We start from the raw sequence: 21728 nt of genomic DNA, 5'->3' as shown, positions 1-21728 counted from the left end.
CAATCTGAGGGGAAAGACACGGGCCATGACCTCTTGGAGACCCTGGACTGATACGGGATGAAAACACAAAACACAAGAACAAAACCCCTGTCTGCTCTCAGGGAGCCCCTTAGTCTGATGGAGGAGTCTTAGCCTCTTCCTCTGAGGAGTCCCAGATGGGCCCAGACACCTGAATGGATACATGGAGGGCATGCACTGAGACAGCCAGGCCTGCTGAGTGGAGTAAATCAGGGGGTGGAGAGGACTTGTGGTGGGCTCTGTCCCACACCAGCCTGTGGTTGCCCGGGCAATGGCCCTGTTGTTTACTTTGTGGCTGGCTCCAGACTCACCCTTTTCTGAAAGTGTTCATTTCCCACCATAAGAAAAGACGCTCTTTAGTCTCCCCTCTCTCTGGTGTCCCTGAGGAGGGGCCTGGCTCTCCTGCAGGGTGGAGGCCCTGCCAGCCTGGCACCTTCTCCATGTTCCTTGCCTACCAGGGTCTCATATTGCCTACTTCCCCACTCCCAAAGGGTCAAAGTTATGCTATGGAAATGGGGCCTTCTGATGATGCCTCCCTGCCTGACTGCCTGGGGAGATTGGGGCATGTGGGAGCCTGTAGGGGGCTGACAGTGGGAGGTGGTGGTGATGCCCATGTGAATGGGTTCAGCTGGGTCTGCTCAGACCTCCGTGAGTGTCTGCCTGTGTTAAGGTGTCCTTGTGTACACATGGCTGAGTTGTGATTGTGTGTACACATGCAAGTCTGATTGTTGAGTGTGGCTGGGTGTGAGAGAATGTGAAGATCCAGAAGACAATCAGAACAGCTTGCATTGCCCTCGAGGGCATTATGCTAAGTGAAATCAGTCAAACAGAGGAAGACAAGTACTTTATAGACTCACTTATTTTTTTTTTAATTTTTTATTTATTTATGATAGTCACAGAGAGAGAGAGAGAGAGGCAGAGACACAGGCAGAGGGAGAAGCAGGCTCCATGCACCGGGAGCCCGACGTGGGATTCGATCCCAGGTCTCCAGGATCGCGCCCTGGGCCAAAGGCAGGCGCCAAACCGCTGCGCCACCCAGGGATCCCTATAGTCTCACTTATATATGGAATCTAAAAACAAGGACAACAGCAAAGACACGCAGAACAAATTTGGTGATCAGAGGCAGGGGCTTGGGGCTGGCAAAATGGGTGAAGGAAGTCAAAAGGTACAAACTTTCAGTTATAAAATAAAGAAGTCACAAGAGGGATCCCTGGCTGGCTCAATGGTTTGGCGCCTGCCTTTGGCCCAGGGCATGATCCTGGAGTCCCGGGATCGGGATCGAGTCCCATGTTGGGCTCCCTGTGTGGAGCCTGCTTCTTCCTCTGCCTGTGTCTCTGACTCTCTCTCTGTGTGTCTCTCATGAATAAATAAATAAAATCTTTAAAAAAATAAAAGAATAAAGAAGTCACAGGGATGTAATGTAGGACATGATGACTATAGTTAATAATACAGAATTGCATATTTGAAAGTTGTGAAAGATCTTAAAAGTTCTTTTTATTTTAGATTTTATTTATTTGTTTGAGAGAAAGAGAGAGAAGGAATGAGCAAGGGGCAGGGTAGAGGGAGAGGAAGAAGCAGACTCCTAGCTCAGCAGAGAGCTAGATGCAGGGCTCCATCCCAGGATTCTGAGATCATGACCTGAGCCAAAGGCAGATGCTTAACCGACTGAGCCACCCAAGGACCTGATCTTAAAAGTTCTTATCACAAGAAACTTGTGTAACTATGTGTGGTGATAGATGTTAAGTAGACTTATTGTAGTGATCATTTTGTAATATATACAAATAGTGAATCATTAGGTTGCACACCTGAAACTAATATGTGTGTCAATTATACCTCAATTAAAAAAATTGTAAAGAAAAAAAAAAATCACCCTGAACCCAGCTTGCATTTCTTGAACTCTTACTATGTGCTCAGGACTTCCTTTAAATTACTTCATTCTCCCAACAACCTATGAGGTGGAAATGAGTGTCATACCCATTTTATTAGTGAGGAACAGAAGCTCCAAGAAGTTAAGTAAATTGCCCAAGGTCTCACAGCCAGGAAGTGGTAGAGATTGGACTCAGATTCTGAAGTTGAGGACTCTAGAGGACTCCAGAGCCCATATGCAACCCCCTGAGCCATGCTCTCTTTGGAATAACCAAGGGATTCTGACTGCTGAGATTGTGTCAATCCCTCCTTGAGACGACAGTAGGACTCCTGGCAGGGCAAGTGCTTCCTCCTCCCTTTCCTCCTCCAGCCTTCCTTGGCTCTGGTCCAGTTTGAGAGTGAGAGAGGAGGGTTTCACAAACACCCCAACTCAGGGCAAGATTGGCTCTGGATGGGAAGAGCATGGAGTCTGGAAAGACCCTTTGGACCACCCTCTGCCCCATAGATCAGTCTGAGTGGGCTACCGGGGCTCCCAGTGACGCAGGGTTATGGCACATTGAGTTAGTTGAAGAGACGCAGGCTTGCTTGGCCGGCTCATCAGCTTGGCCTGTTAGGGCATGCCAGGACTGCACACAAGTGGTGCTGGGAACCAGGCATCTGAATGGGGCAAAGGGGTGGAGGAGGCCTGGGGGAGGCAGCCCTTGAGCTGAGAGACTGGGGCAGGGGTCAGAGGCCCAGGCGTGGGCTGGAAGGGCATGCCTTGGGTATCACATTGCCCGCATGCCTGGGATGGATGGGGACTGGCGGTAGATTTACTGTCTGTGTGTGAGGTTGTGGGGTGGTTATGGGTACATGTTTGGTAGTACGTGATGAATATATGGGACCTGTCAGAGAGTCATAAATGTGGGATGATTCTTTTGGAGTAGAGGCATTGTTTGTCATGTGGTTTGGGGGTCTACATTCTGGGAGGAGGCTTAGCAATAAAGCCAGAGAAATGGAGCCCATTGTGGGGCCCAATGCGGGGCCTGACGCAGGACCCAACCCCACGACCCTGAGATCAAGACCTGAGCTGAGATCAAGAGTCAGACGCCTAACCAACAGAGCAGCCCAGGCGCCCCTGCTTTTCTTTTTATATGCCTTGACCCTTGGGCCCCAGGATGCTCTCCTCCTCTTTCCCAGTCCCTGGTTGTCAGGCTGACCCTGCAGTCTTCCGCTTCTACAGCCCAGGCCACCCTCTTGTTGGAGGTCTAACCTGGAAGGCCTCTGACCCCACCGTCAAACAAATTGTCTCCTCATAGAAGAGGCCCGAGCCCCTAGCACAGGGACTCCCTTGGTATGTGGGGGTCTCTGTTGGTGGGAGTGGAGGCAGCTGGCTCAGACCTGAATCTGGAATTTGGGGAGCCCTGAAGGTTTCAGGAGCTGGGATGCTAGTAGAAATTTAAGTGCCCCTGAGGGCAAGGTGTGTACTTGTCTTATTCTCCCACGTGTGTCCTAGCCCCTGGCCTGGCTCCTGGCTCATAGCAGGCACTCCAGACGCAGTTGTTGAATGGATAAACAAGGGGGTGTAACAGAAAGAGATCTGAGTTAGTCTGAGATAGAGTGTCAGCTTAGTAAAAGTGACGTCTTGAGCTAGGCATTTGCCCTCTTGGGTCTCAGTTTCTACATCTGAAAAATGGGTATAAAACAATCCCTGGATAGCACTGGGTAGGGTAAGGGCCACATGAAATCCAGTGAAAGTGCTTTCTAACAGTAAAGAATGATTATCTCATTTGGAAAGAGGAAGACTAGATGCCCTCCCCTTGGAAGTACAGCCCCCAAGCCCTGCCCCAGGGACCCTTAGCAAGATAAAGGTGAATGGATTTTGCAAGCTGGTCAAACTAGAGGATGATGGGAGGGACTGCTCAGCGGGGTAATTCCTGATTTGGGGGGAGGAAGCTGGGGAGGGTGTAGGGGAGGAGGACTCACACGAGGCAGGAAGGCTTGGAATAGAATCTCAGCAACGCCTGGTATTTCCCAGCCCTGGGCCCCATCCCCCCCACCCTCTAGGACCCACCCCACATTCCTTTCCCAGAGGAAATGGGGGAGGGGGTTGAGAGGCTCCCCAGGCCTGTAGAATCATCTATTCAAACTCTGTACAACCTTCAAGGCCCTACTGTGTGCACCCCTCTCCTGACATCCCTATAGAGGTGGCTGGGCAAAAGAGGTGGTGTGGAGAAAGCGCACATTTGGGTTGGAAGAGCCTGGTCCCCCCTTGCTGCCCAGCCAGGTTAGAGGGCAGGAAGTGGACATCATACAGGGTTTATCATTTCCTAGGTCTCTGAACACAGAAACCCTGTGCTGCTTCTCGGCCTCGCCCCTCCCTGTAGCTCTCAGAAACCTCAGCAGTTTCGAGGGAAGTGGATTCTTGATCCAGACCCACAGCAGCACCTGTTGGCCCTGAGAGGCTCCGTGGGGCACGAGGGGGGAGAGTTACTCCACTTCCTCAGAAGCAGGGGGCTGCATTGGCAGCAAGAGGAAAGGAAGTCAGGCAGCTGGGAGGACTTTACTGGCTGCTTACTGGGAGAGCAGGCCAGACTCTGAACGAGGACATCCCTATGGACGTTGCCCTCTGCTTGGGGCCACAGAGTCTGGAGTCTGACATAGCTGAGGACAGCTTGGTGGAGCTCCCAGCTGGTTTCTGAAGGCCTGCTCTTGGCGGGGGCTTGATAGGGAGGCACAGGGCAGGCAAGGGCAGGAGTGGGCCTGACCCAGAATCCTTGGTTTTCTGGTGATGGAGGGACAGGAGGCAGAGTGCTAATGGAGATGCCTGGTCTCTGCTCCTCCTGACTGCAGTTCTTTCCTACTCTGCCCCTAAGCCCTCCTGACTCAGCGCTGGTGGCAGCCTTGCTCTTCCCGTCTGGCTTCCGCCCGGGTGGGGGTGGGGGTCCAGCTCTTGTACAGGGGGCCCAGCAAGCGGCAAACAGGAAGCAGGAGAACAAAACCGCTCCCTGGCTCCCTGGCCCCCACTCGCCTGCCTCACCCTCACCCTTCCTCCTCCCTTCCTTCTCCCTCCCTTGCTCCTACCCAGCCCTGTAGTCCACTAGTGCCCCTACCTCTGCCTCCCACTCAGTCCACCACAATCCACCCCTGTGGCTGTCCTTGTAGAGGACGCAGGTGATGGGATGGGGGCAGGCAGAGGGAGGTACCCCTTCTGCAGGATTCTCCCTTCTGGTGGCTGCCCCTCAAGGGCCCAGCCCTATGGCTCTTCCTCCCTGAACTCCTAAATTTGGGAGCAGGGGTGGGCTACAGTTGCTCCCCCTCCCCAGCCTCCCTTCTCTGGCTTCTGGCTAGAATTTGGATATAAGATACAAAGTTGGAATGAGGGGATCTGGGCTTGGAGTTCCATGCTGCCATAACAAGCTGAGTGTTCTTGGGCCTCCATTGCCTTCCCTGAATATTGGGTCATAGCAGGGGCCCTGGGCCACAGCGAGTGGCTGTGGGGAGAAGCACACTGTGAACAGTCAGATGAGATAGAAATGGTGGTGGCAAATACACACCTACTAGCCAAGGCCCCACCCGGGAAGGGGCCTGGGAAGAGACCGCCAGGAAGGGAGGCAGGCAGGGTCTGCCATCAACATGAGCTTCCTGTCTGACTCACATGCTGGGGGAGGGGGGTGGCCAGGTTGGAGCCCATTGTCAGCTTGGTCGTTGCCCCTCTGGGTGGAACTAATGGGCAGGGGGGTCCTGGGGAAGAGGGTTGGTCACAATTCCCTACAAGTGGTGGTGGGGACTCCACCTGCAACGTTAGGGTATATCATAACTCTGGTGTGGAGTGTTATGTGTGTGTGTGAACCAAGGAGGTACACCATCAATGTATGGAGTGTGTGTTCTGGGCAATGTGTACATGTCCTGGGCAATGTGTGCATGTCATCTAGCTGGCTTCATGGGTATCTCTGTGGGTATGTGGGGAGTGTATGGGTGGGTACCAGGGGATCTGGTGTGCTTTTAGGGACACAGTGGGTATGCTCACAAATGTGTCTCTTTGGGGTGTGTGGACCATATATGCATGGGAGGGTGTCCAAAGTGTGTGTGTATATGGAAAGGTGTCCACACACAATGTATATGTAAGGGGAATAGTGTGTTTATGTAGTGTCTGTGGATAGAGGGAGAGTGAGTGTGTGTGTGTGTGTGGATGTGAGAATATCAGGTGTATAGATGTGTGTGGGTGTGGTGTGGGTCTGTATAGGGTGGAGAGGGTGTGTGTTTACATGTGTGCATCCATGCGAGGAACATATGTGCTGGAGTGAATGTGTGTTTCTCAGGCACGTGAGGCTGGTTGTGCGTGTGTACCGTCGAGTACAAGTGGGGCCGGTGCATCGTGAGTTTTCGTCGCGAGTGGGAGGGTGAAAGTGTGTGCGCGCGCCCGTGTGCAGAGTGTGCCGCGTGTGGCTGTGCGGGGGCGCTGTATCGGGCCTCCCGCGTGCATGTGGGTGTGTGTGGGATGGGGGCGGCCGCGCACAGGGGCCGCCCCGGAGGGGGAGGCGTCTGCCCTGCGCGACTCGCCGGCGTGTCCGGGCTCAGGCGCCTTCAGCCGGGAGGCTCGGGAGGCGCGGGAGGCGCGGAGCTGCTGCAGCCGTCCTGCCGCCGTCCGCGCGGGCCGGCCGTCCCCTCGGGGCCCCTGGGCCCCGGGCCCGCGGCTCCGGGGGGCGGGCGGGGGCCCCCGGGGCCCGGCCGCCACCCGGGGGGCCGAGGACGCCGCCGGCCGGGCGCCGTGGAACAGCCGGGGGCCCCCGCGCGGCGCGCCCCGCTCCGGAAGCCCGGCCCGCGGCGCACTGGGGCCGGGGCGGCGGCCGGGCCCGGGGGCCCCCGCCGGCCGCGGCGCTCGTGGGCAGCGCGGTGTGGCGCGTGGAGCGCGCGGGGGCCTGGGGCTGGCGCTGGGAACGCGCCGTCGGCGTGGACTGCAGCGCCCCGGAGCCGCGCTGCCTCTGGCTGCCCTGCCTCGCCCACAGCGACCGCCGCGCGCCCGGGCCGCGCCTCGCCAGGGTGAGAGCCGCGGGCTGCCGGGCTGCCGGGCCGGCGGGGTGGAGGTGCAGGGCAGGGTGGGCCTCCTCGAGGCGGGTGGGGTCAGGCCGCCGGCCCCCTGGGGTCTTGGAGTTGAGTGCGCCCTGTGTCCCGGGACCCATGCCCCCAAGGGACCCATGTCCCCAAGCGCGGAGTGAGTGAGGAGCTGGAGAGATGCGGGCCAGGGTGGCAGGTTGTGGCCGGGAGCTTTTCCCGGGGCGCTGGAAGAGGCTCCCCAGTCTGAGTGATGGCCTCTAGGGCCTCAAACTTCTTGGTTTATAGGCAGTGGAAGGATAGAAGGGACCAGGGTTGTTTGAATAGATGCTGGGGCCTGGAGTCCTGAGGACTTTGCTGGGCAGGGAGCCCGAGTCAGAGGCAGGCAAGGGTCTTAGTAAGTGGAGTGGAGGGTACCACGCTACCCTCTCCCCGTAGGGGCCGTGGGCACAGGGGCACACAAGGGTTTCCTAGTGGGCAAAGGAGGCTGAGGTGGCAGGTAATGGGTGATCTTGGGGTGAGGACTGACAGGGCTGGAGATAGGGGGTGGGGACAGTGTGTCTGATGTCCGGGATCGACCGGGCTGGTAGGGCGTGAGTCACAGTGGGAACCATGCCCAGCATGAACGCTGTGCTCCCTGCAATGACCTCTTTATGCTCCTAGGGGGGAGGAGCAGGACTCCTGGGTTCTGGTTCCTGGTGTTGCTAACCCACCACGTGTCTAGTTCTAATTTGTGGCCCTGGGGCCATCTGCCCTCTTCCCACCATCAGCTGGCATTTCTGGATGTCTCTTTCTTTCCTGACATGAGGCTGAGAACATTTGGAGATAGATCTGGGCTAGGAGGATGGTAATCAGTGATGTCCCCATGTCCCCTGAGCCTCTCCATCTCCATCCCCTTGTCTCTGTGCCTACCCCAGAGAAGCAGATTTTGGGATGTGTGTGAGCTAAACCCCTTCCCAGTCTAGTCACCTTTCTGTTCCCATTGCTGGCTCCTTCTCTCTTTCTGTGTCTATCACCTCCCTTCCTGTCAAGATGAGAGCCAGACCCAGTGTTGTCCCAGGTCAGAGGGGAGGAGAGAAAATTTGAGCATAGTAACATGAAGGATTGAGGTTAAAATCAAAGAAGAACTTCCCACAGGGGAGCCGAGCTGCCAAATCTAATAGTTGATGGGGACTATGGTGTCTCCTCTTCAGGCAGGGGTATAGTAGCTGTGGCAGGGGCATTACCACACTGACATTCTCAGGAGCTAGTTGGAAGGGATGGGGGAAGGGAGACTGGGAGGAAGGAAAGGAGGAAAGGGAGAGGCAGAGATAAGGGGGGAGGCTGCTTGGGCCAAGGGGGGACCTGAGAGAAGAAGGCCTGCCCTGGGTTACAGCCAGGCCCTGGGAGAGTGGCACCCCCAAGGCAAGGCAGCTGGCAGCTCCAGGCAGGATGTGTGCTGGAGGAGGGGTGGGGGGCGTGCGGGGACCTGTCCCAGCCACTTCTCATCACTGGGGCAGCTGGTGGCTTAAACCTTAATCCAGGACACCGGCAAAACAATGGGCCCTGCAAACAGCCTCTCAGCTCTGAGCCCGGGCAGAGGGCGTTCAGGGGAGGCAGCCCACACTGGGGAGGAGCAGGGGCTTCTGGTAGCAGCAGTCAGGGGGCTTCCCCCAGGCCCTCTCCCCTCCCTGATCAGTTCCTTGCCAGGTCAGCAGAGATAGGAAATCCAGGGGATTTCAGACCTCAGCAGAATTCCCAGAGAAGTTTCTCCTCTGGACTCTTCAGACCCCTGGGATGGGGGAGGGGGGGTGTGGGGCTCAGTGGAACTGGCTGTACTATAGCCACAAGTGGAAGGAGCCGAAGGGCTATCACTGGACCTCCTGACCCAGGCTGGAATCTCAGCCAAGGCCTCCCAGACTGGGGAGCACCCAGTTTTTGCTCAGACCCTTCAGGAGACTGTGCATTCACAACCTCATCTGGTAGCTTTCCAGACAGATATGATTAGGTTGGTCTCCCTGGCCGGGGCCTCACTTGGCCTCCTGTACCTTCCACCTAGCTATGTTCGCTGGGATTACATGAAGCAAACCTACTGCCTCTGTCATGTTTTTATTTCATCTTTTGGATACAGAAGATGTGAAGATACACCCCCTCTCCCAAGCCTTTCTGACCTCTGTGCCACCTAGAAATCTCTACCCCACACAGAAATCCCTAGCAAAGGGCTGGGCCCAAGGCTACTTTCCACCAGAAATGTGAACAGGCTGGGGAATGGATACATGAAGGAACGTCTTAGGATCAGGTCATCTGAGTGGCAAAGGTTGGGGGGAGTCCTCACCCCAGAGCTGGTGGGCTTCTTCCCTCTACACCCAGACTGCCTTTCTCCCCCCACTCCCCACCCCTGAGGACTCCCACCTGGTGCCAAGGAGGAGTGAAGAGGTTGAGGACTGTTGAGGGTGGGGATAGGGCCTTTTTGTCCTCTGAGGTTTGGATTTTAGAGTCCTCAGGTTAGGATGCCTGAGGTTGTGGGTTAAAGAGCCCCTAGGGAGACATCCTGGCTTTTCACCAGGCAGCCCACCCTTGTCTTCCTTCTCTGCCAATCTGCTATCTGCCTCCCTGGGCATGCAGCTCTTCGACACCCTTCTATCACCCGCTTTCCCTCTCTGCATCTGAACAGGGGACCTGAAGTGAGGCCTCTCTCCCCCTCTTGCCCCAGAAGCAGACCTGTGTGCCCCCAGACCCTAGTCCTCAGACATCTTCTGCCATATCATCTTGGGGAATCCTAGGCATTCCATCTGGTAGGGCCAGAGCGCAGCAGAGTGTCTCTCCCTCCACCCCCCCGCCCCTGTTCCCCTCTCAGATCCAGCGAACAGCCATGCCTCTGGCTGTGCTCCGGAGCCTCTGGAAGTCAGTTTGAACAGCCTTCAGTTGTCTGAAGTCCAGTCTGCTCCCTCATGGCTCTAGGCCCTTACCTGTTGCTGCTGCTGCTCCTGCAGGATGCGTGTGTGCCAGTCTGTCTGTACATGTGTGTCTGTATGTCTGCTGCATGTGCTGTGTGCATGTGTCTGTGTGTGACTGATTAGGTGTGATTGTGTGACATACGCATGTTTGTCTACATAAGTATGTATGTGTATAATCATTGGCGTGCCCGTCTGGGTACACCTTTGCACCAGAGTGTGCTTGTCTGGGTGTATGGTGTGTTCTGTCTGCAGGAGTGTGTGTGGATGCGTCCGTGTCCGCAGAAGTGTGTCTGTGTCTGTGTGTGAGATTGTGCAGCAGGCAGGGATGAGCTCAGATGGCAGCAGACACTTCCCAGGCAAGAAGGCTGTGTGTCCAGCTTCCGGAGCACAGTAGGTGCTCAGCAAACACTTGCCAAACTGACCTGAATGAAAATACTTGGCTGGCTGCAGGGAATTGTTTCCCTGGAGGCAAAGGTGTCATGAGGGGAGGGAGGGGAAAGAAAGAAGCAGCTTTGGGCTAATGAAGGTGGGAGAGGAAGGAAGGGGGCAAGAAGGAGGTCAGGAGCACAGGAGGGGGCCTGGAACCCCAGGGCCCATGCACCTCACCCCGTGCCCCATCCCTCCTGGCTGCAGGAGGCAATGTGCAGATTTGGAAGTGTGGGCCACACAGCCACTCAGCCCTGTCTCCCTGTGCTCCCACAGCTGCCACTGGGCCCGAGAGATGGGTGCTCCCCTGGGCGCCCCCTCCCCTGGCAAGGGCCGCGGACACTGCTGCTGCACAAAAGTCTCCAGGATGGCTTTGGCTTCACCTTGCGCCACTTCATCGTGTACCCACCAGAGTCAGCCGTGCACTGTAGCCTGAAGGTACACCCGACCTGCCCACTGCCCTGTCCTGTCCTAAGGAAGCTTTAATGGGGCGAGGGGAAATTCCTTCACACCGGCCCCTCCATAGCCTTTCTTCTGTGGCCTGGGAGGAGGGTCACTGAGAGGTAGAGATGGCCCTGGCTGGGTCATATGCATTGTATGCTTGTGGACAAGATCCCTAACTACCCTGGGTTTGGTCTTCCCAGGAGAAGGGGCAGGGTGGATGGTTCTGGGCAAGGAACTTTTGGAGGGAGCTGGGATGCTCATGCCCACCCATAGACTCTTGGCTTTTGGAAAGTGAATAACCTCGGAGAAATGGAGTTCCCAGGACTCTTGGTCTTCTTTGGCCGCTTCTGAGCTGGGTTTGTTGCGCCCTCCCTAGCCTGAACTCCTGGAGAATCTGTCCTAACACACCTCTGGGACTCTCCTGGAGTGGCCCAGCCCGTACCAGGCTGGAAGAAGGGGGCCCTAGGTTCCAATCCTGGTGCAGCTCCTAATTCCCTATGGATCTTGAGGGCGTCTCAGTCCTCTCTGGGCTCCATTTCTCCTGCTGTAACATGAGGGCATTTATCTCCTTGACCCCTAAGAGCCCTTCTGGCCCTAATATAAATATCAGGTTCTCCGAGACCAGGAACCAGGGCTGCTATGCCCAACTGACAATGTGGCCGGGGGGTGGGGGGCTCCCTGACCATGAAGGAGGTGAAGCAGGCATGCAGGAAGATGTGGGGGGCTCCTAGGCAGGAACCAGGGCTCCCCCTGAGGGCTCTGAGACCTCCCCTGCCTCTCTTCCAGCAGGGGAGGCGACAGATTTATTTGGGAGTCAATGAACCCGATTCTCCCCTACCCTCAGGGCTGGGATCAGCTGTTGGGGGCTCTCCCTTGGGGAGCTTGGTCCCACCTGCCAGAGAACCAAAGCCTTGCATTTCGTGGCCTGTGTCTATGGACTTGCTTGGTTCTCTTTGTGTGCAGATGAGTGCACAGTATACTGGTCATGTGCATGTATGTTTGTCTATCTGGACATGTGCATGTGAGTATCTGTAGAAATGCATCTTGTGTACATGTCGCTGTGTACCTTCATCCATGTCTGAATCTGGGAGTACCCGCATGAACTCTTCTCATTGGCTGCAGCCATGCTTCAGAGTGTAAGTGGAGGGTGATGGTGTCTGAGAGGGGCCCAACCCCCCAGCCTTGAAGCCCGAAGACCCCAGCGTCCTGGGTCCCTGCCCTGGAACCTCCAGTCCTTCCTTTCTTTTACTCCAGAATGTCCCTCCTGCCTGGCCCCGGCTACCTTCTCTCAGGGGACCTTGCTGAGGGGTGACTGGGGCAGAAGCAGCCCGAGTGGTCTAGGCTGGGTGGTGGACCTGTCTCAGAGAGACCTCGCTCCTGTGGGGTGCTGGAAAACACTAGGCAGGGCAGGGCAGGGCAGGGACAGGCTCCATCCCGTTTCCAGAAACTGCCCAGGGCTGGGAGCCCGCAGGGAGCTCAGCCATCTAAATGTATCCATCTGCCTCTGCCACCAGCTCACTCTGCTGTCAGCTCACATCAGCAGGCACGCACTCCATGTGGGGAGGGCAGGGGCCAAGGGACTGCTCTCCAGCAGTGCCCAGCAGCCTTTGTGTCCCGGCTGGGGTGCCAAAGAGTCCTGGGTTTCAGCCCTGGTTCTGCTACCGTCCCTGAGTGGCCTTGGACAAGTCACACCCCGTCATCTGCTGTAGAATGGATGGTCTGCAGGAGAGTAGTAGATAAGATGACAGCAGACATCGCATCCAGCTCTAATGTACCACATCCTGCTACCCTGTCCTGTCTCTCTGACCTTCTTCTCTTTCTCTCATTTCTGTTTCCTCCCCAAATCCAGTCCTCTCCCTCTAACTACTGGGATGATCCCTAAGGCCTCCCTAGTAGGGCTCCTGGACTCCATTTCTTAGCCCTGCTAGATGCTAGACTCCTTTTCCCTAACTGGCATTTCTCATCTGCTCTCTCCCACCCAGGAACCTTCACCGGGTCCCTCTTTCTCTCCTTTCACACCCGGATGCTTTAGTCTGGCTTCTGTCACTTGCTGGTGTTGCTTTCTTTCTCCTTCAGCTCAGCTGATCCAATCCCACAATTGCTTGCTTCTTTCTCCCACCCAGTGCCTGCATACCCCCTTCCCTCCCCCACAACGCCCTCCCCCTCCCTCCCCAAACTTGCCTTAAAATCCCCTCCCCCAGAGGGGTGCTAATCAGGCCTTCCCTTCCATTCTCTATGAGCTGATAGCCACTGTTTGCACTTGTCCTGCCTGCTTATCTGTGTCTGCCTGAATTCTCTCTGTGAGTTAGCATGTTTGGAACCTCCTCCATCGGGCTTTGAGCTCCTCAAGGGAAGGGGTCATGGGTCCCCCCATTGAATTGGGGGCTTTCAGATGGCTGAGATACAAGGCTGTGGGATCAGCAGTCATGAGAGAGGGTTCATGTTACTGCGGAAGATTGCTTGGGGCTCGATGTCCCCGCTGACACCCCTCCCGCGCCTTCTGGGTCCTGGGCTAGTTGCAGAAAGATAAGAGGGAGGCTGCTGGGTGGGGGAGCTTGAGGGGCCCGCCTGGGTGTTGCTGCTGATCGCTGGATAGAGGCCCCACACCTACCTCTCTGTCCCCCACAGGAGGAAGAGAATGGAGGCCGAGGAGGAGGAGGAGGAGGAGGAGGTAAGGAGTGGTGAGGATGGGTGCTAAGGCTGGGGCTGAGCTGGGGCCTGTCCTCCCCCTCTACCCCAAATCAGCCTGGATTTTATTGTCCCTCACCCCCAAACCTCGGCCCTGACTGTTTTTTCCATCTTTTTTCTGTGTCTACTCTGGATATCTGTGCTCTCTCTTTCTCTCTCTCTCTCAATCTCTCTCTCTCTCTCTCTCTCTCTCTCTCTCGATCCTACTTTTCTTTTCTCACATTTCTCTCCCTCTGGGCCTGTCCATTTCACACTCGGGGTGGCACTCTGGAGAGCAGAGGCCTTTCTAAGACCTGGCCCCTGCCCCTGGAAGTTACTCCCAGCCTAGACTGAGGCACAGACAGGGTTGCAGAGCCTGGGGGCTAGTGGTAGGAAGAAACTGACCAATGACTGTCCTCAGGGACAGAGACACTGGGGTTCTTTTGGGTATAAGGGGAGCCTTGAAGTCTTTATCTTTTCAGATGTGGGCCTAACTCCCCTGGCTGTCACCCTTGCTAAGCCAGAGGGCCCCTTTCTGCCACCCAGGGTATTTAAGACGGGCAGCCTTCTTTTTGTGCCACTGGAGCTTCTGCTGGGAAGCCATGGCAACACTGTCTTCCCGAGTCCCCATCACAGAGGCCCATGGGGGTGAGGGCAAGAGCCAGCTGACCTAGAATAGGCCCATTTCTCTGATGGAGACAGCAGCAGAGGATGATTGCCGGGGTGTCATGTGATGTCGCATGGAGGAAAGCGTCCATCTCAGGATCTTTAGGCCTCTGCTTAGAGCCCCCTTGACCTTGGGGAAGGGGGAGGGTGGGAGGTGTGGGGATTGATTGTCTGGGAGCTGCAGGGCCTTTCTACGGCTCCCCCAGGTTCATGGGCGTGGACGTTCTGCATGTGTGGGTGTCCGCTCCACTGGCTGGGCAGCTGCAGGAGGGCAAGGCCCACATGTGTCCTTCCTTATAAGTCTCCTTTCTGGCAGAGTGCTAAGATGTGAGAGGTATCTGAGGAGTGACTTTGATATGTCCGTGGAGGTTTTCGTCCACATGGGTTTTTGTTCTCCCAGGGTTGTGTCTCTTTGTCTCCTCCAAATGCATCCCTGTCTCTGTGAATGTGTGGACCCATGTTTGTGTCTGTGTGAGTGTGATCATTCTCTGAGTGTGTGTCCCCTGTGTGTATAGCTGTGCGTGTGACCTTCAGCGGCCACCCCCAGCTAACCTGGCTGATGCTCACCAGGACCCTCCCCCCGGCACCACCGCCTGGAGCCCATGGATACCATCTTTGTCAAGAACGTGAAGGATGATGGCCCTGCCCATAGAGCGGGGCTTCGCACAGGTGAGCTGTCCCAGTGGCCCAGCTCATTGTACTTCTCTGGTTGTACTTCTGGTTAAGGATAGGATTCTCAGATCTGGGTGTTGGGGAAGCGCCTGTCCTGGTACCATCATCCATACCTGAGACAGGGGTTCTCAGGAGAAGCTACTGCTGCCCCTTTGCCTGCTCACGTGTGACCCTGCCCTTCTTCTCCAGGGGACCGGCTGGTGAAGGTGAATGGGGAGAGCGTCATTGGGAAGACCTACTCCCAGGTCATAGCTCTGATCCAGAATAGGTGAGCGCCCCCTGCCTCCCTTCTCCTGTAATAGCTCCCAGCCTACTTACTGAGTCCCTGCACCTCACCCCCTTGACCCTGGGGGTGCCCTGGCGACCAGGATCCCTGTTCTCCCAGACCCTGTTGCCTCAGCCTGGCCTGACCCCCTGCCCTGTCTCTGTAGCGATGATACTCTGGAGCTCTCCATCATGCCCAAGGACGAGGATATCCTCCAGCTGGTGAGTCCTGCCCTGCTATCTGAGGTGGAGGGCCCTGGGGCCTGTGGGCAGGATACAGCCCTTCTTCTTGGGCCTCCCTTCTACACTGGACACTTTGGGAGGCAAAGAAGAGTGTAGGGGGTGCAGCACCAACCCACTATTGCCCAACTGGGGATGCCAGGCCCATCCCTGGGCTGGGGCTGGTTGTTGCTTCATTCAGGGCTGCTCTATGCTGGGGGAGGGGGAGGCTCTGGCCTTGGCAGGCAGGATTCTTGCCAGGGTATCTGGAAGGAGGTGGCCCAGCGGGCCCTGCCAGACTGGCATGTTCTTGTCGGCTCCCATGAGCCTGTTCTCCACACCCCCTCCCTGCCTGGCCCTGAGTGAGCATGTCTCCTGTAGATGTGTCCACACGTACACACATATACACACATACAGCACATTCCACCCCACCCTACCCCACTCCACCTTCAAGTGCTTTTGTTCATATAATATACCATGAACCACTTGGTACGCTAGCAGAACATGCTAGATACACAGTCACACAACATAACCTCACAGCACCTACCCTTCATCCAGCACACCCTACACTACAGGACGTGATAACATGCAGTAAACCAGCTATATCATACCAGTCACGTGCCATGACACAAACAATCTCTCAGTGCTGCGCACAGGCACATACCCACACATACTGAAGCATCACCATACACAAACCTCAAAATAGCACAACGTGTTCCTCAGTGTCTCAATTCCCCACAATATACCATGAGGTGTCAAAACACACGGACTCTTACTTCTTACCACAACATGAAAACTCGCTGATATTAGATACTCTCTGTTGTCATGGCACGTATGCCCACGGACATCACAGCATGCTCCGGCCCAACATGTCAGCCCAGTAACCAAAACTTACACTATGGTGATACACACTCCAGATGCCCCTTCCCGCACCTGGGTGCATCAGCACACCCAGAACTTGCCCTGGGCCACCACACACAGAGCCGGTACCCAGCACTAACATGTATATCTGTCTGCCCCACATGCTCTGTGCCCTGAGACACACACGTACATGTGCACACACACATGCTGTCTCTGTGCACCCCAACCTCAGTCCTGGCCCAGAGCCCAGGGCAGTCCTCTCTGCCCAGTGTCCAGTTTCCTGATCTCATGGGTCTCAGTCAGATGCCAGCTTGCTTGCCCCCAAGGTCACAGCCCCCTGGGGGGGAGGCTGAGGGCCAAACCCAGGAGGCCCTGGGAGCCGCCGTGCTGGCTTCTGCCCTGGACACACTCTCATAATCACTGTAATCACAGTGCCATGCCTGGCACGGAGCCCTTCTGGGAACCTCCGCCCTCTGACCTGGATTGTCCCCCTTGTCCTTCCTGGGGAGGGGGAGGTAAGGCTGGAGGCCCAGAGAGATGAACGAACTCAACTCGCAAACCTCCCAAACTCTGCAAGTCTCAAAGGCCCTGTGGGTATGCTTCCCCAGGCGGAGGCGAGGCAAGCAATGAGGGAGTGACCGCCAGCCAGCGCTGGAGGAGGACAGGGGTGGGGACAGAGCAGCAGCCTTGAGCTCTTTTCTAGAGATTTGAGAGGTTTGAGATTGAGGTGGGAAGGCAGCCCCAGATGTTAGCATCTGGGGCCCTCCGCTGCCACCCCCCACCCTGGGCCAGCCCGAGGGTGGGGCCCAGGCATTCCTGTGGTTGGGAGCCAAAGCTGGGGGCCAATGGGGCCTCGGCAGCTGCTGACGCCACCGCCGACGCGGCGAGGCCCCTCCACACCCATCTTCCCCTCCCTCCTCCTCCTCCCGCCAGCAGAGAGAGAGAGAGAGAGAGAGAGAGAGAGAGAGAGAGAGTGCGCGAGCGCACGCGAGCGAGCGCTCGAGCACGAGCGCCGGTGGGGGCGGAGGGCAGGCGCTGGGAGCCCAGACTGGGGGTGTGGGGGGGAACGGAGGCTAGGCCAGCACAGTGGTCAGTGGGGGTTAGCCCGGAGGAGCCTGGGAGGCCGAAGGCTGGCCGAGATGCTGGCGCCGCCACCGCCACCGCCTTGATGCGGGGAGCCTGGGGAGCCGGCAGGATGGCAGGAGGGAGAGGTATGTGAGTGTTGCCGACTGGGTGTGTGGGTCTGGAGGGGGCTGAGTGTGTGTGTGTGTGTGGGGGGGTGTGGTCTAACTTGTCTTCAGCACATGATGTGTGTGCCTGGGACTGGAGGTATAGTTATTTGTGTGTGTGTGTGTCTCATTGTGTTTCGTTGTGTGTGTGTGTCTTTGGGTGTGTATTTTCCGGTATCTCCTTGTGGTGTGGCACATGCACGCGCTTGCGCATGTGTGAGTGTGTCTGTGTGTTTCACCCTCCCAGCCTTTGATACTTCACCCTGCAATAGGCCCCTGCGCACCCATGGGCCAGGCCAGGCCAGGGCCACAAGGCCGCGGTCCCTGGGGGCTGCCTCCTTTTTTGGCTGGGCCTGGGCACTGGGCCTGTCACTCCTCAGCAATGCAGCGTCAGCCTCAGCTCCCAGGGCCAGATTCCAGGCCTGGGGTGGCAGGAGGTGGCCCAGGGCCCCTTAGGCAGTCTGGCCCCTCCCCTAAGCCTGGCCTAGAGGGAGCAAGAGGTGGGCAAGTTTCTCCTCACTCCAGAGGCCCAGCTCCCTGTCGGGGGGGAGGGACAGAGGGACAGCTGGGCTTTCCCAGCCCACCCCACTGTGGACACACCCCTTAGTCGGCTTTTTTCTGTCTCTGGCCACCTAGACTGGTCTCTGGTGGGGTTTCCCAGCTCTGCTAGAGGGACTGTGGGTACTGTTGGATGTCAGGAAGCAAGGAGGCAGCTGAGGCCAGTGTGGGGGAAGGACCCCAGAAAACAGATGTCGGAATGTTTGTGGCTAAAGGCAGTCCTTGTCATAAGTCTTAGAGAAATCCTGGCTCTTTCTCCAGTGAAAGAGAGTGTTTGTGTGTGTGTGTGTGTGTGTGTGTGTATGTATGACAGAGAGACTCCCAAAGGCCTCTAATTTCTTTGTTCTCTCCCTTCCTTCCACTTGACTCTCTGTGGAGCATGCCCTCCTTCCCCCACCCACTCAGGGCTCCCCTGCTTGGTCTGTTCCCTCAGTCCCCTTCCCCAGGGTCCTGATCTCCCACGGCTGCTGTAGCCCTGCTTTGTGGGACTTGTCTCACCCTGCTCACCTGCCTTTGTGTCCCCGGTCAGGCCTACTCCCAGGACGCCTACCTGAAGGGGAACGAGCCGTATTCTGGAGAGGCCCGGAGCATCCCAGAGCCACCCCCAATCTGCTACCCTCGCAAGACTTACGCCCCGCCAGCCCGGGTCTCCACCTGGGCCACTATGGTGCCTGAGCCCCTCTCAGCACTGCCCAGTGACCCCCGGAGTCCTGCTGCCTGGAGCGACCCGGGGCCCCGCGTCCCTTCCACCACCCGTTCCCATCTGGACAACTCTTCCTCGGGGATGAGCCAGCCCCGCCCCAGCCCTGGTGCCTTCCCCCGCCTCCCCCCGGAGCCCCGGATGCCCCGTGCCTTCCCTGAGCCTGGCAGCCGGGTGCCCCCCAGCAGACTGGAGTGCCAACAGGCCTTGTCACACTGGCTGTCAAACCAGGTACCCCGCAGGGCGGGGGAGAGACGGTGCCCTGCCATGCCCCCCCGGGCCCGCAGTGCCTCCCAGGACCGGTTAGAGGAAGTGACTGCCCACCACCCATGGCCCTGCTCCACCTCCCAGGGTGCCTTGAGCCAGTTGGGCCAGGAAGGCTGGCACCGAGCTCGCTCAGACGACTACTTGAGCCGGGCCACCCGCTCAGCTGAGGCACTGGGGCCAGGAGCACTGGTATCACCCCGTTTTGAGCGCTGTGGCTGGGCTTCCCAGCGTCCGTCTGCCCACACCTCTGCCTGCCCACCCAGGGACCTTCCCGCACCCCAGGCCCCACCCCCGCCTGGTCTGCAAGGCCTGGACGACATTGGGTACATTGGATACCGGAGCTACAGTCCATCATTCCAGCGCCGGACTGGCCTCCTGCATGCACTCTCCTTCCGGGACTCACCATTTGGGGGGCTACCCACCTTCAACTTGGCCCAGTCCCCAGCATCATTCCCACCGGAGGCCTCCGAACCACCAAGGGTTGTCCGCCCAGAACCTGGCACCCGGGCTCTGGAGCCTCCCACTGAGGATCGCCGCGATGAGGTGGTCCTGAGGCAAAAGCCTCCCACAGGCCGCAAGGTCCAGCTGCCCCCTGCAAGACAGATGAACCTTGGGTTTGGTGAAGAGTCCCCAGAGCCAGAGACCAGTGGGCGCGTGGAACGCTTGGGCAAGAAGATGGCCCCTTTGGCCACTACCGAAGATTCTCTGGCTTCCATCCCCTTCATTGGTGAGTGATGGTACAGGGGGCTTGGGAGATTTGGTCATTTGTGCCCTGTTGTACCCCACCCACCTGTCACACGGGTGAAACCTGGGTTGAGCGCTGTTAGGATCAGTCTGTTTCTCTGTCCATCCATCCATTTGTCCATCCATCCATCCATCCATCCTTCTGTGCTGTCTTGTATCCTGTCATCCTTTCTCCTGTTCGTTTCTCCCCCAGCCGTCTTCCCTCCCTCCCTTCTCTTCTTCCTTCTCTCGCTCTCTCCCTCTTTCTCTTCAGCTCTGTTTTTATTTTTCCTTCTGTCTTGCCTCGCTTCTTTCCCTCCCTTCTTCCTTTTGCCCACCCACCCACCCACCTCATCATTTATCTTCTTTCCTCCTCCCTTTCTTTCTCCCTCCTCCCTTTGTCCATTCATTTCTTCCTTCCATTCTTTCTTTTTTCTATCCTTCCTTTGTTCCTTTCACTCCTTGTTCCTTCCATCCACCCTCCATCCATCCATTCATCCAACAAATATTTGTGTTAGGCACTGTGCGAGGTTCCGTGCTCTCCTGGAGTGTGTGGTCCAGCAGCGGGGACAGATGATCAGACAAGAACAACGCCATGATGTGTGTGTGATGGAAGTACAGGAAACTCTAGGAGACAGAGAAGGGTGACATGGCCAAATTGAGGCGTGGTAGCCAAGGAGAGAATCTTGAAGAAAGGAGATTAGAGCTAAGATTTGAAGGATGAGAAGGAGTTAGTCAGGGGGAGACTATCAAGGAAGAGAATAGAATATACCAAGACTCTGAAGTGAGAGAGGCAGGCTGCCCTTCCAGGTCATCAGAGGGGCCGTGTCATTCTCTGGGGGAGTTTGGACTTTATCCTGAGAGCAGAGAAGGCACTGAAAGTTTGCTGCCAGGGAAACAGATGTTGGGTAAGGAAGAGGACAGGTGATTCCCAGGTTTCTGGCCTAGCTAGAGGGTTGTGCCTCCCCTCCATATTGGGAATGAGAATAGGGCAGGAAAAGGCTTAGGGTTTGCTACTGTGTCATGAGGGTGCAGGATGGGCTGGGCTGGGTGTAGGGGCTTGAGAGAAAGACCAGATGCAAGATCATGAGACTGGGAGCCAGGAGCCGAGAGATGGTGCCTACAGCTGAGCATGGTGAGCTCACCCTATGTGTAGTCATGGGAGTGAGGGAGAAGAGGCCAGACCAGGGAGGGGAGACCCAGCCCTGACCTTCCCTGGCCAGCCTTTGGTCTGAGTAGGCAGACACAGCCTTTAGTAAGTTCCTGGTCTAGGAACCAGAGCACCGAGCTCACTCAGATGAGAGGTGAAGCCTTTATTTTCAAATTGTTCCTAGTCTGAGGGAGAAACATAGCACCTACCCTCAAGGAACCCCCAACTGATGGACGAGGTGGTCTTTATCCTCAAGAGACTCTCAGTCTAGAAGCCCAGTCTAGGGAGGGTGGGTCAATCTCATGCCTGGGTCACCTCAGTGTGAAGGGGGAGGGGGACTGAGCCTCCATGCCCACAGTCTAGGAGGGTGGGGACCCTTGGCCATGGGCATATTGCCAGCAGGGCCCTGGGAATGTGATCTGGTCCTGGACATGAGGCTGGGGGTGGGAGGCAGGCAGGCTTAGCTTTCTGCCACCTTTTGCCAGCACTCCCTCTGCTTGCAGATGAACCCACCAGCCCCAGCATTGACCTCCAAGCCAAGCACGTCCCTGCCTCTGCTGTGGTCTCCAGCGCCATGAATTCAGCCCCTGTCCTGGGCACCAGCCCATCCTCCCCAACCTTCACCTTTGCTCTCGGCCGCCATTACTCCCAGGACTGCAGTGAGTGCTCCCTGAATCCCAGCCCATCCTGTCCCTGGCTGCTTGGCCCTCAGAGGTCTCTGCGGGGCCTGCTGCCTGATGTCTGGCCTCTTCCTGCTGGCTTCTGCTACCCCAGGGCCCCATGGGTAAAGTCACCTCCTGGCCCTGCCAGACGGGAGGGCTCCAGGGAAGTCCCTGCCCCACCACCCTGCTGACCTTGTGGCCCAATGTGGGCGGCTTTGCAGGTAGCATCAAGGCCGGCCGCCGCTCCTCCTACCTTCTGGCCATCACCACCGAGCGCTCCAAGTCCTGTGACGATGGGCTCAACACCTTCCGGGAAGAGGGCAGGGCTCTGAGGTGAGGACAGGGTGTGAGCATCCCAGCCACCCC

General features: G+C 57.1%; 1 protein-coding gene across 1 annotated transcript in view; it reads left to right on the top strand.

Annotated features, from left to right (window-relative positions):
- The window catches only part of ARHGAP23 (Rho GTPase activating protein 23), a 72532-nt gene that overhangs the window by 15550 nt on the left and 35254 nt on the right, over window positions 1-21728 (top strand). The window contains exons 2-9 of the mRNA XM_025440808.3: window positions 10557-10718; window positions 13353-13395; window positions 14628-14726; window positions 14919-14997; window positions 15161-15215; window positions 18390-19554; window positions 21204-21359; window positions 21584-21695. Coding sequence (XP_025296593.3) covers window positions 10557-10718; window positions 13353-13395; window positions 14628-14726; window positions 14919-14997; window positions 15161-15215; window positions 18390-19554; window positions 21204-21359; window positions 21584-21695 — 1871 coding nt within the window. The remainder of the gene's footprint in view (window positions 1-10556; window positions 10719-13352; window positions 13396-14627; window positions 14727-14918; window positions 14998-15160; window positions 15216-18389; window positions 19555-21203; window positions 21360-21583; window positions 21696-21728) is intronic.

This window comes from Canis lupus, chromosome 9 (assembly GCF_003254725.2).
Source record: "Canis lupus dingo isolate Sandy chromosome 9, ASM325472v2, whole genome shotgun sequence".
Lineage (NCBI taxonomy): Eukaryota > Metazoa > Chordata > Mammalia > Carnivora > Canidae > Canis > Canis lupus.
Note: the sequence above shows the minus strand (reverse complement) of the source record. Positions and strands in the feature narration are given on the sequence as shown.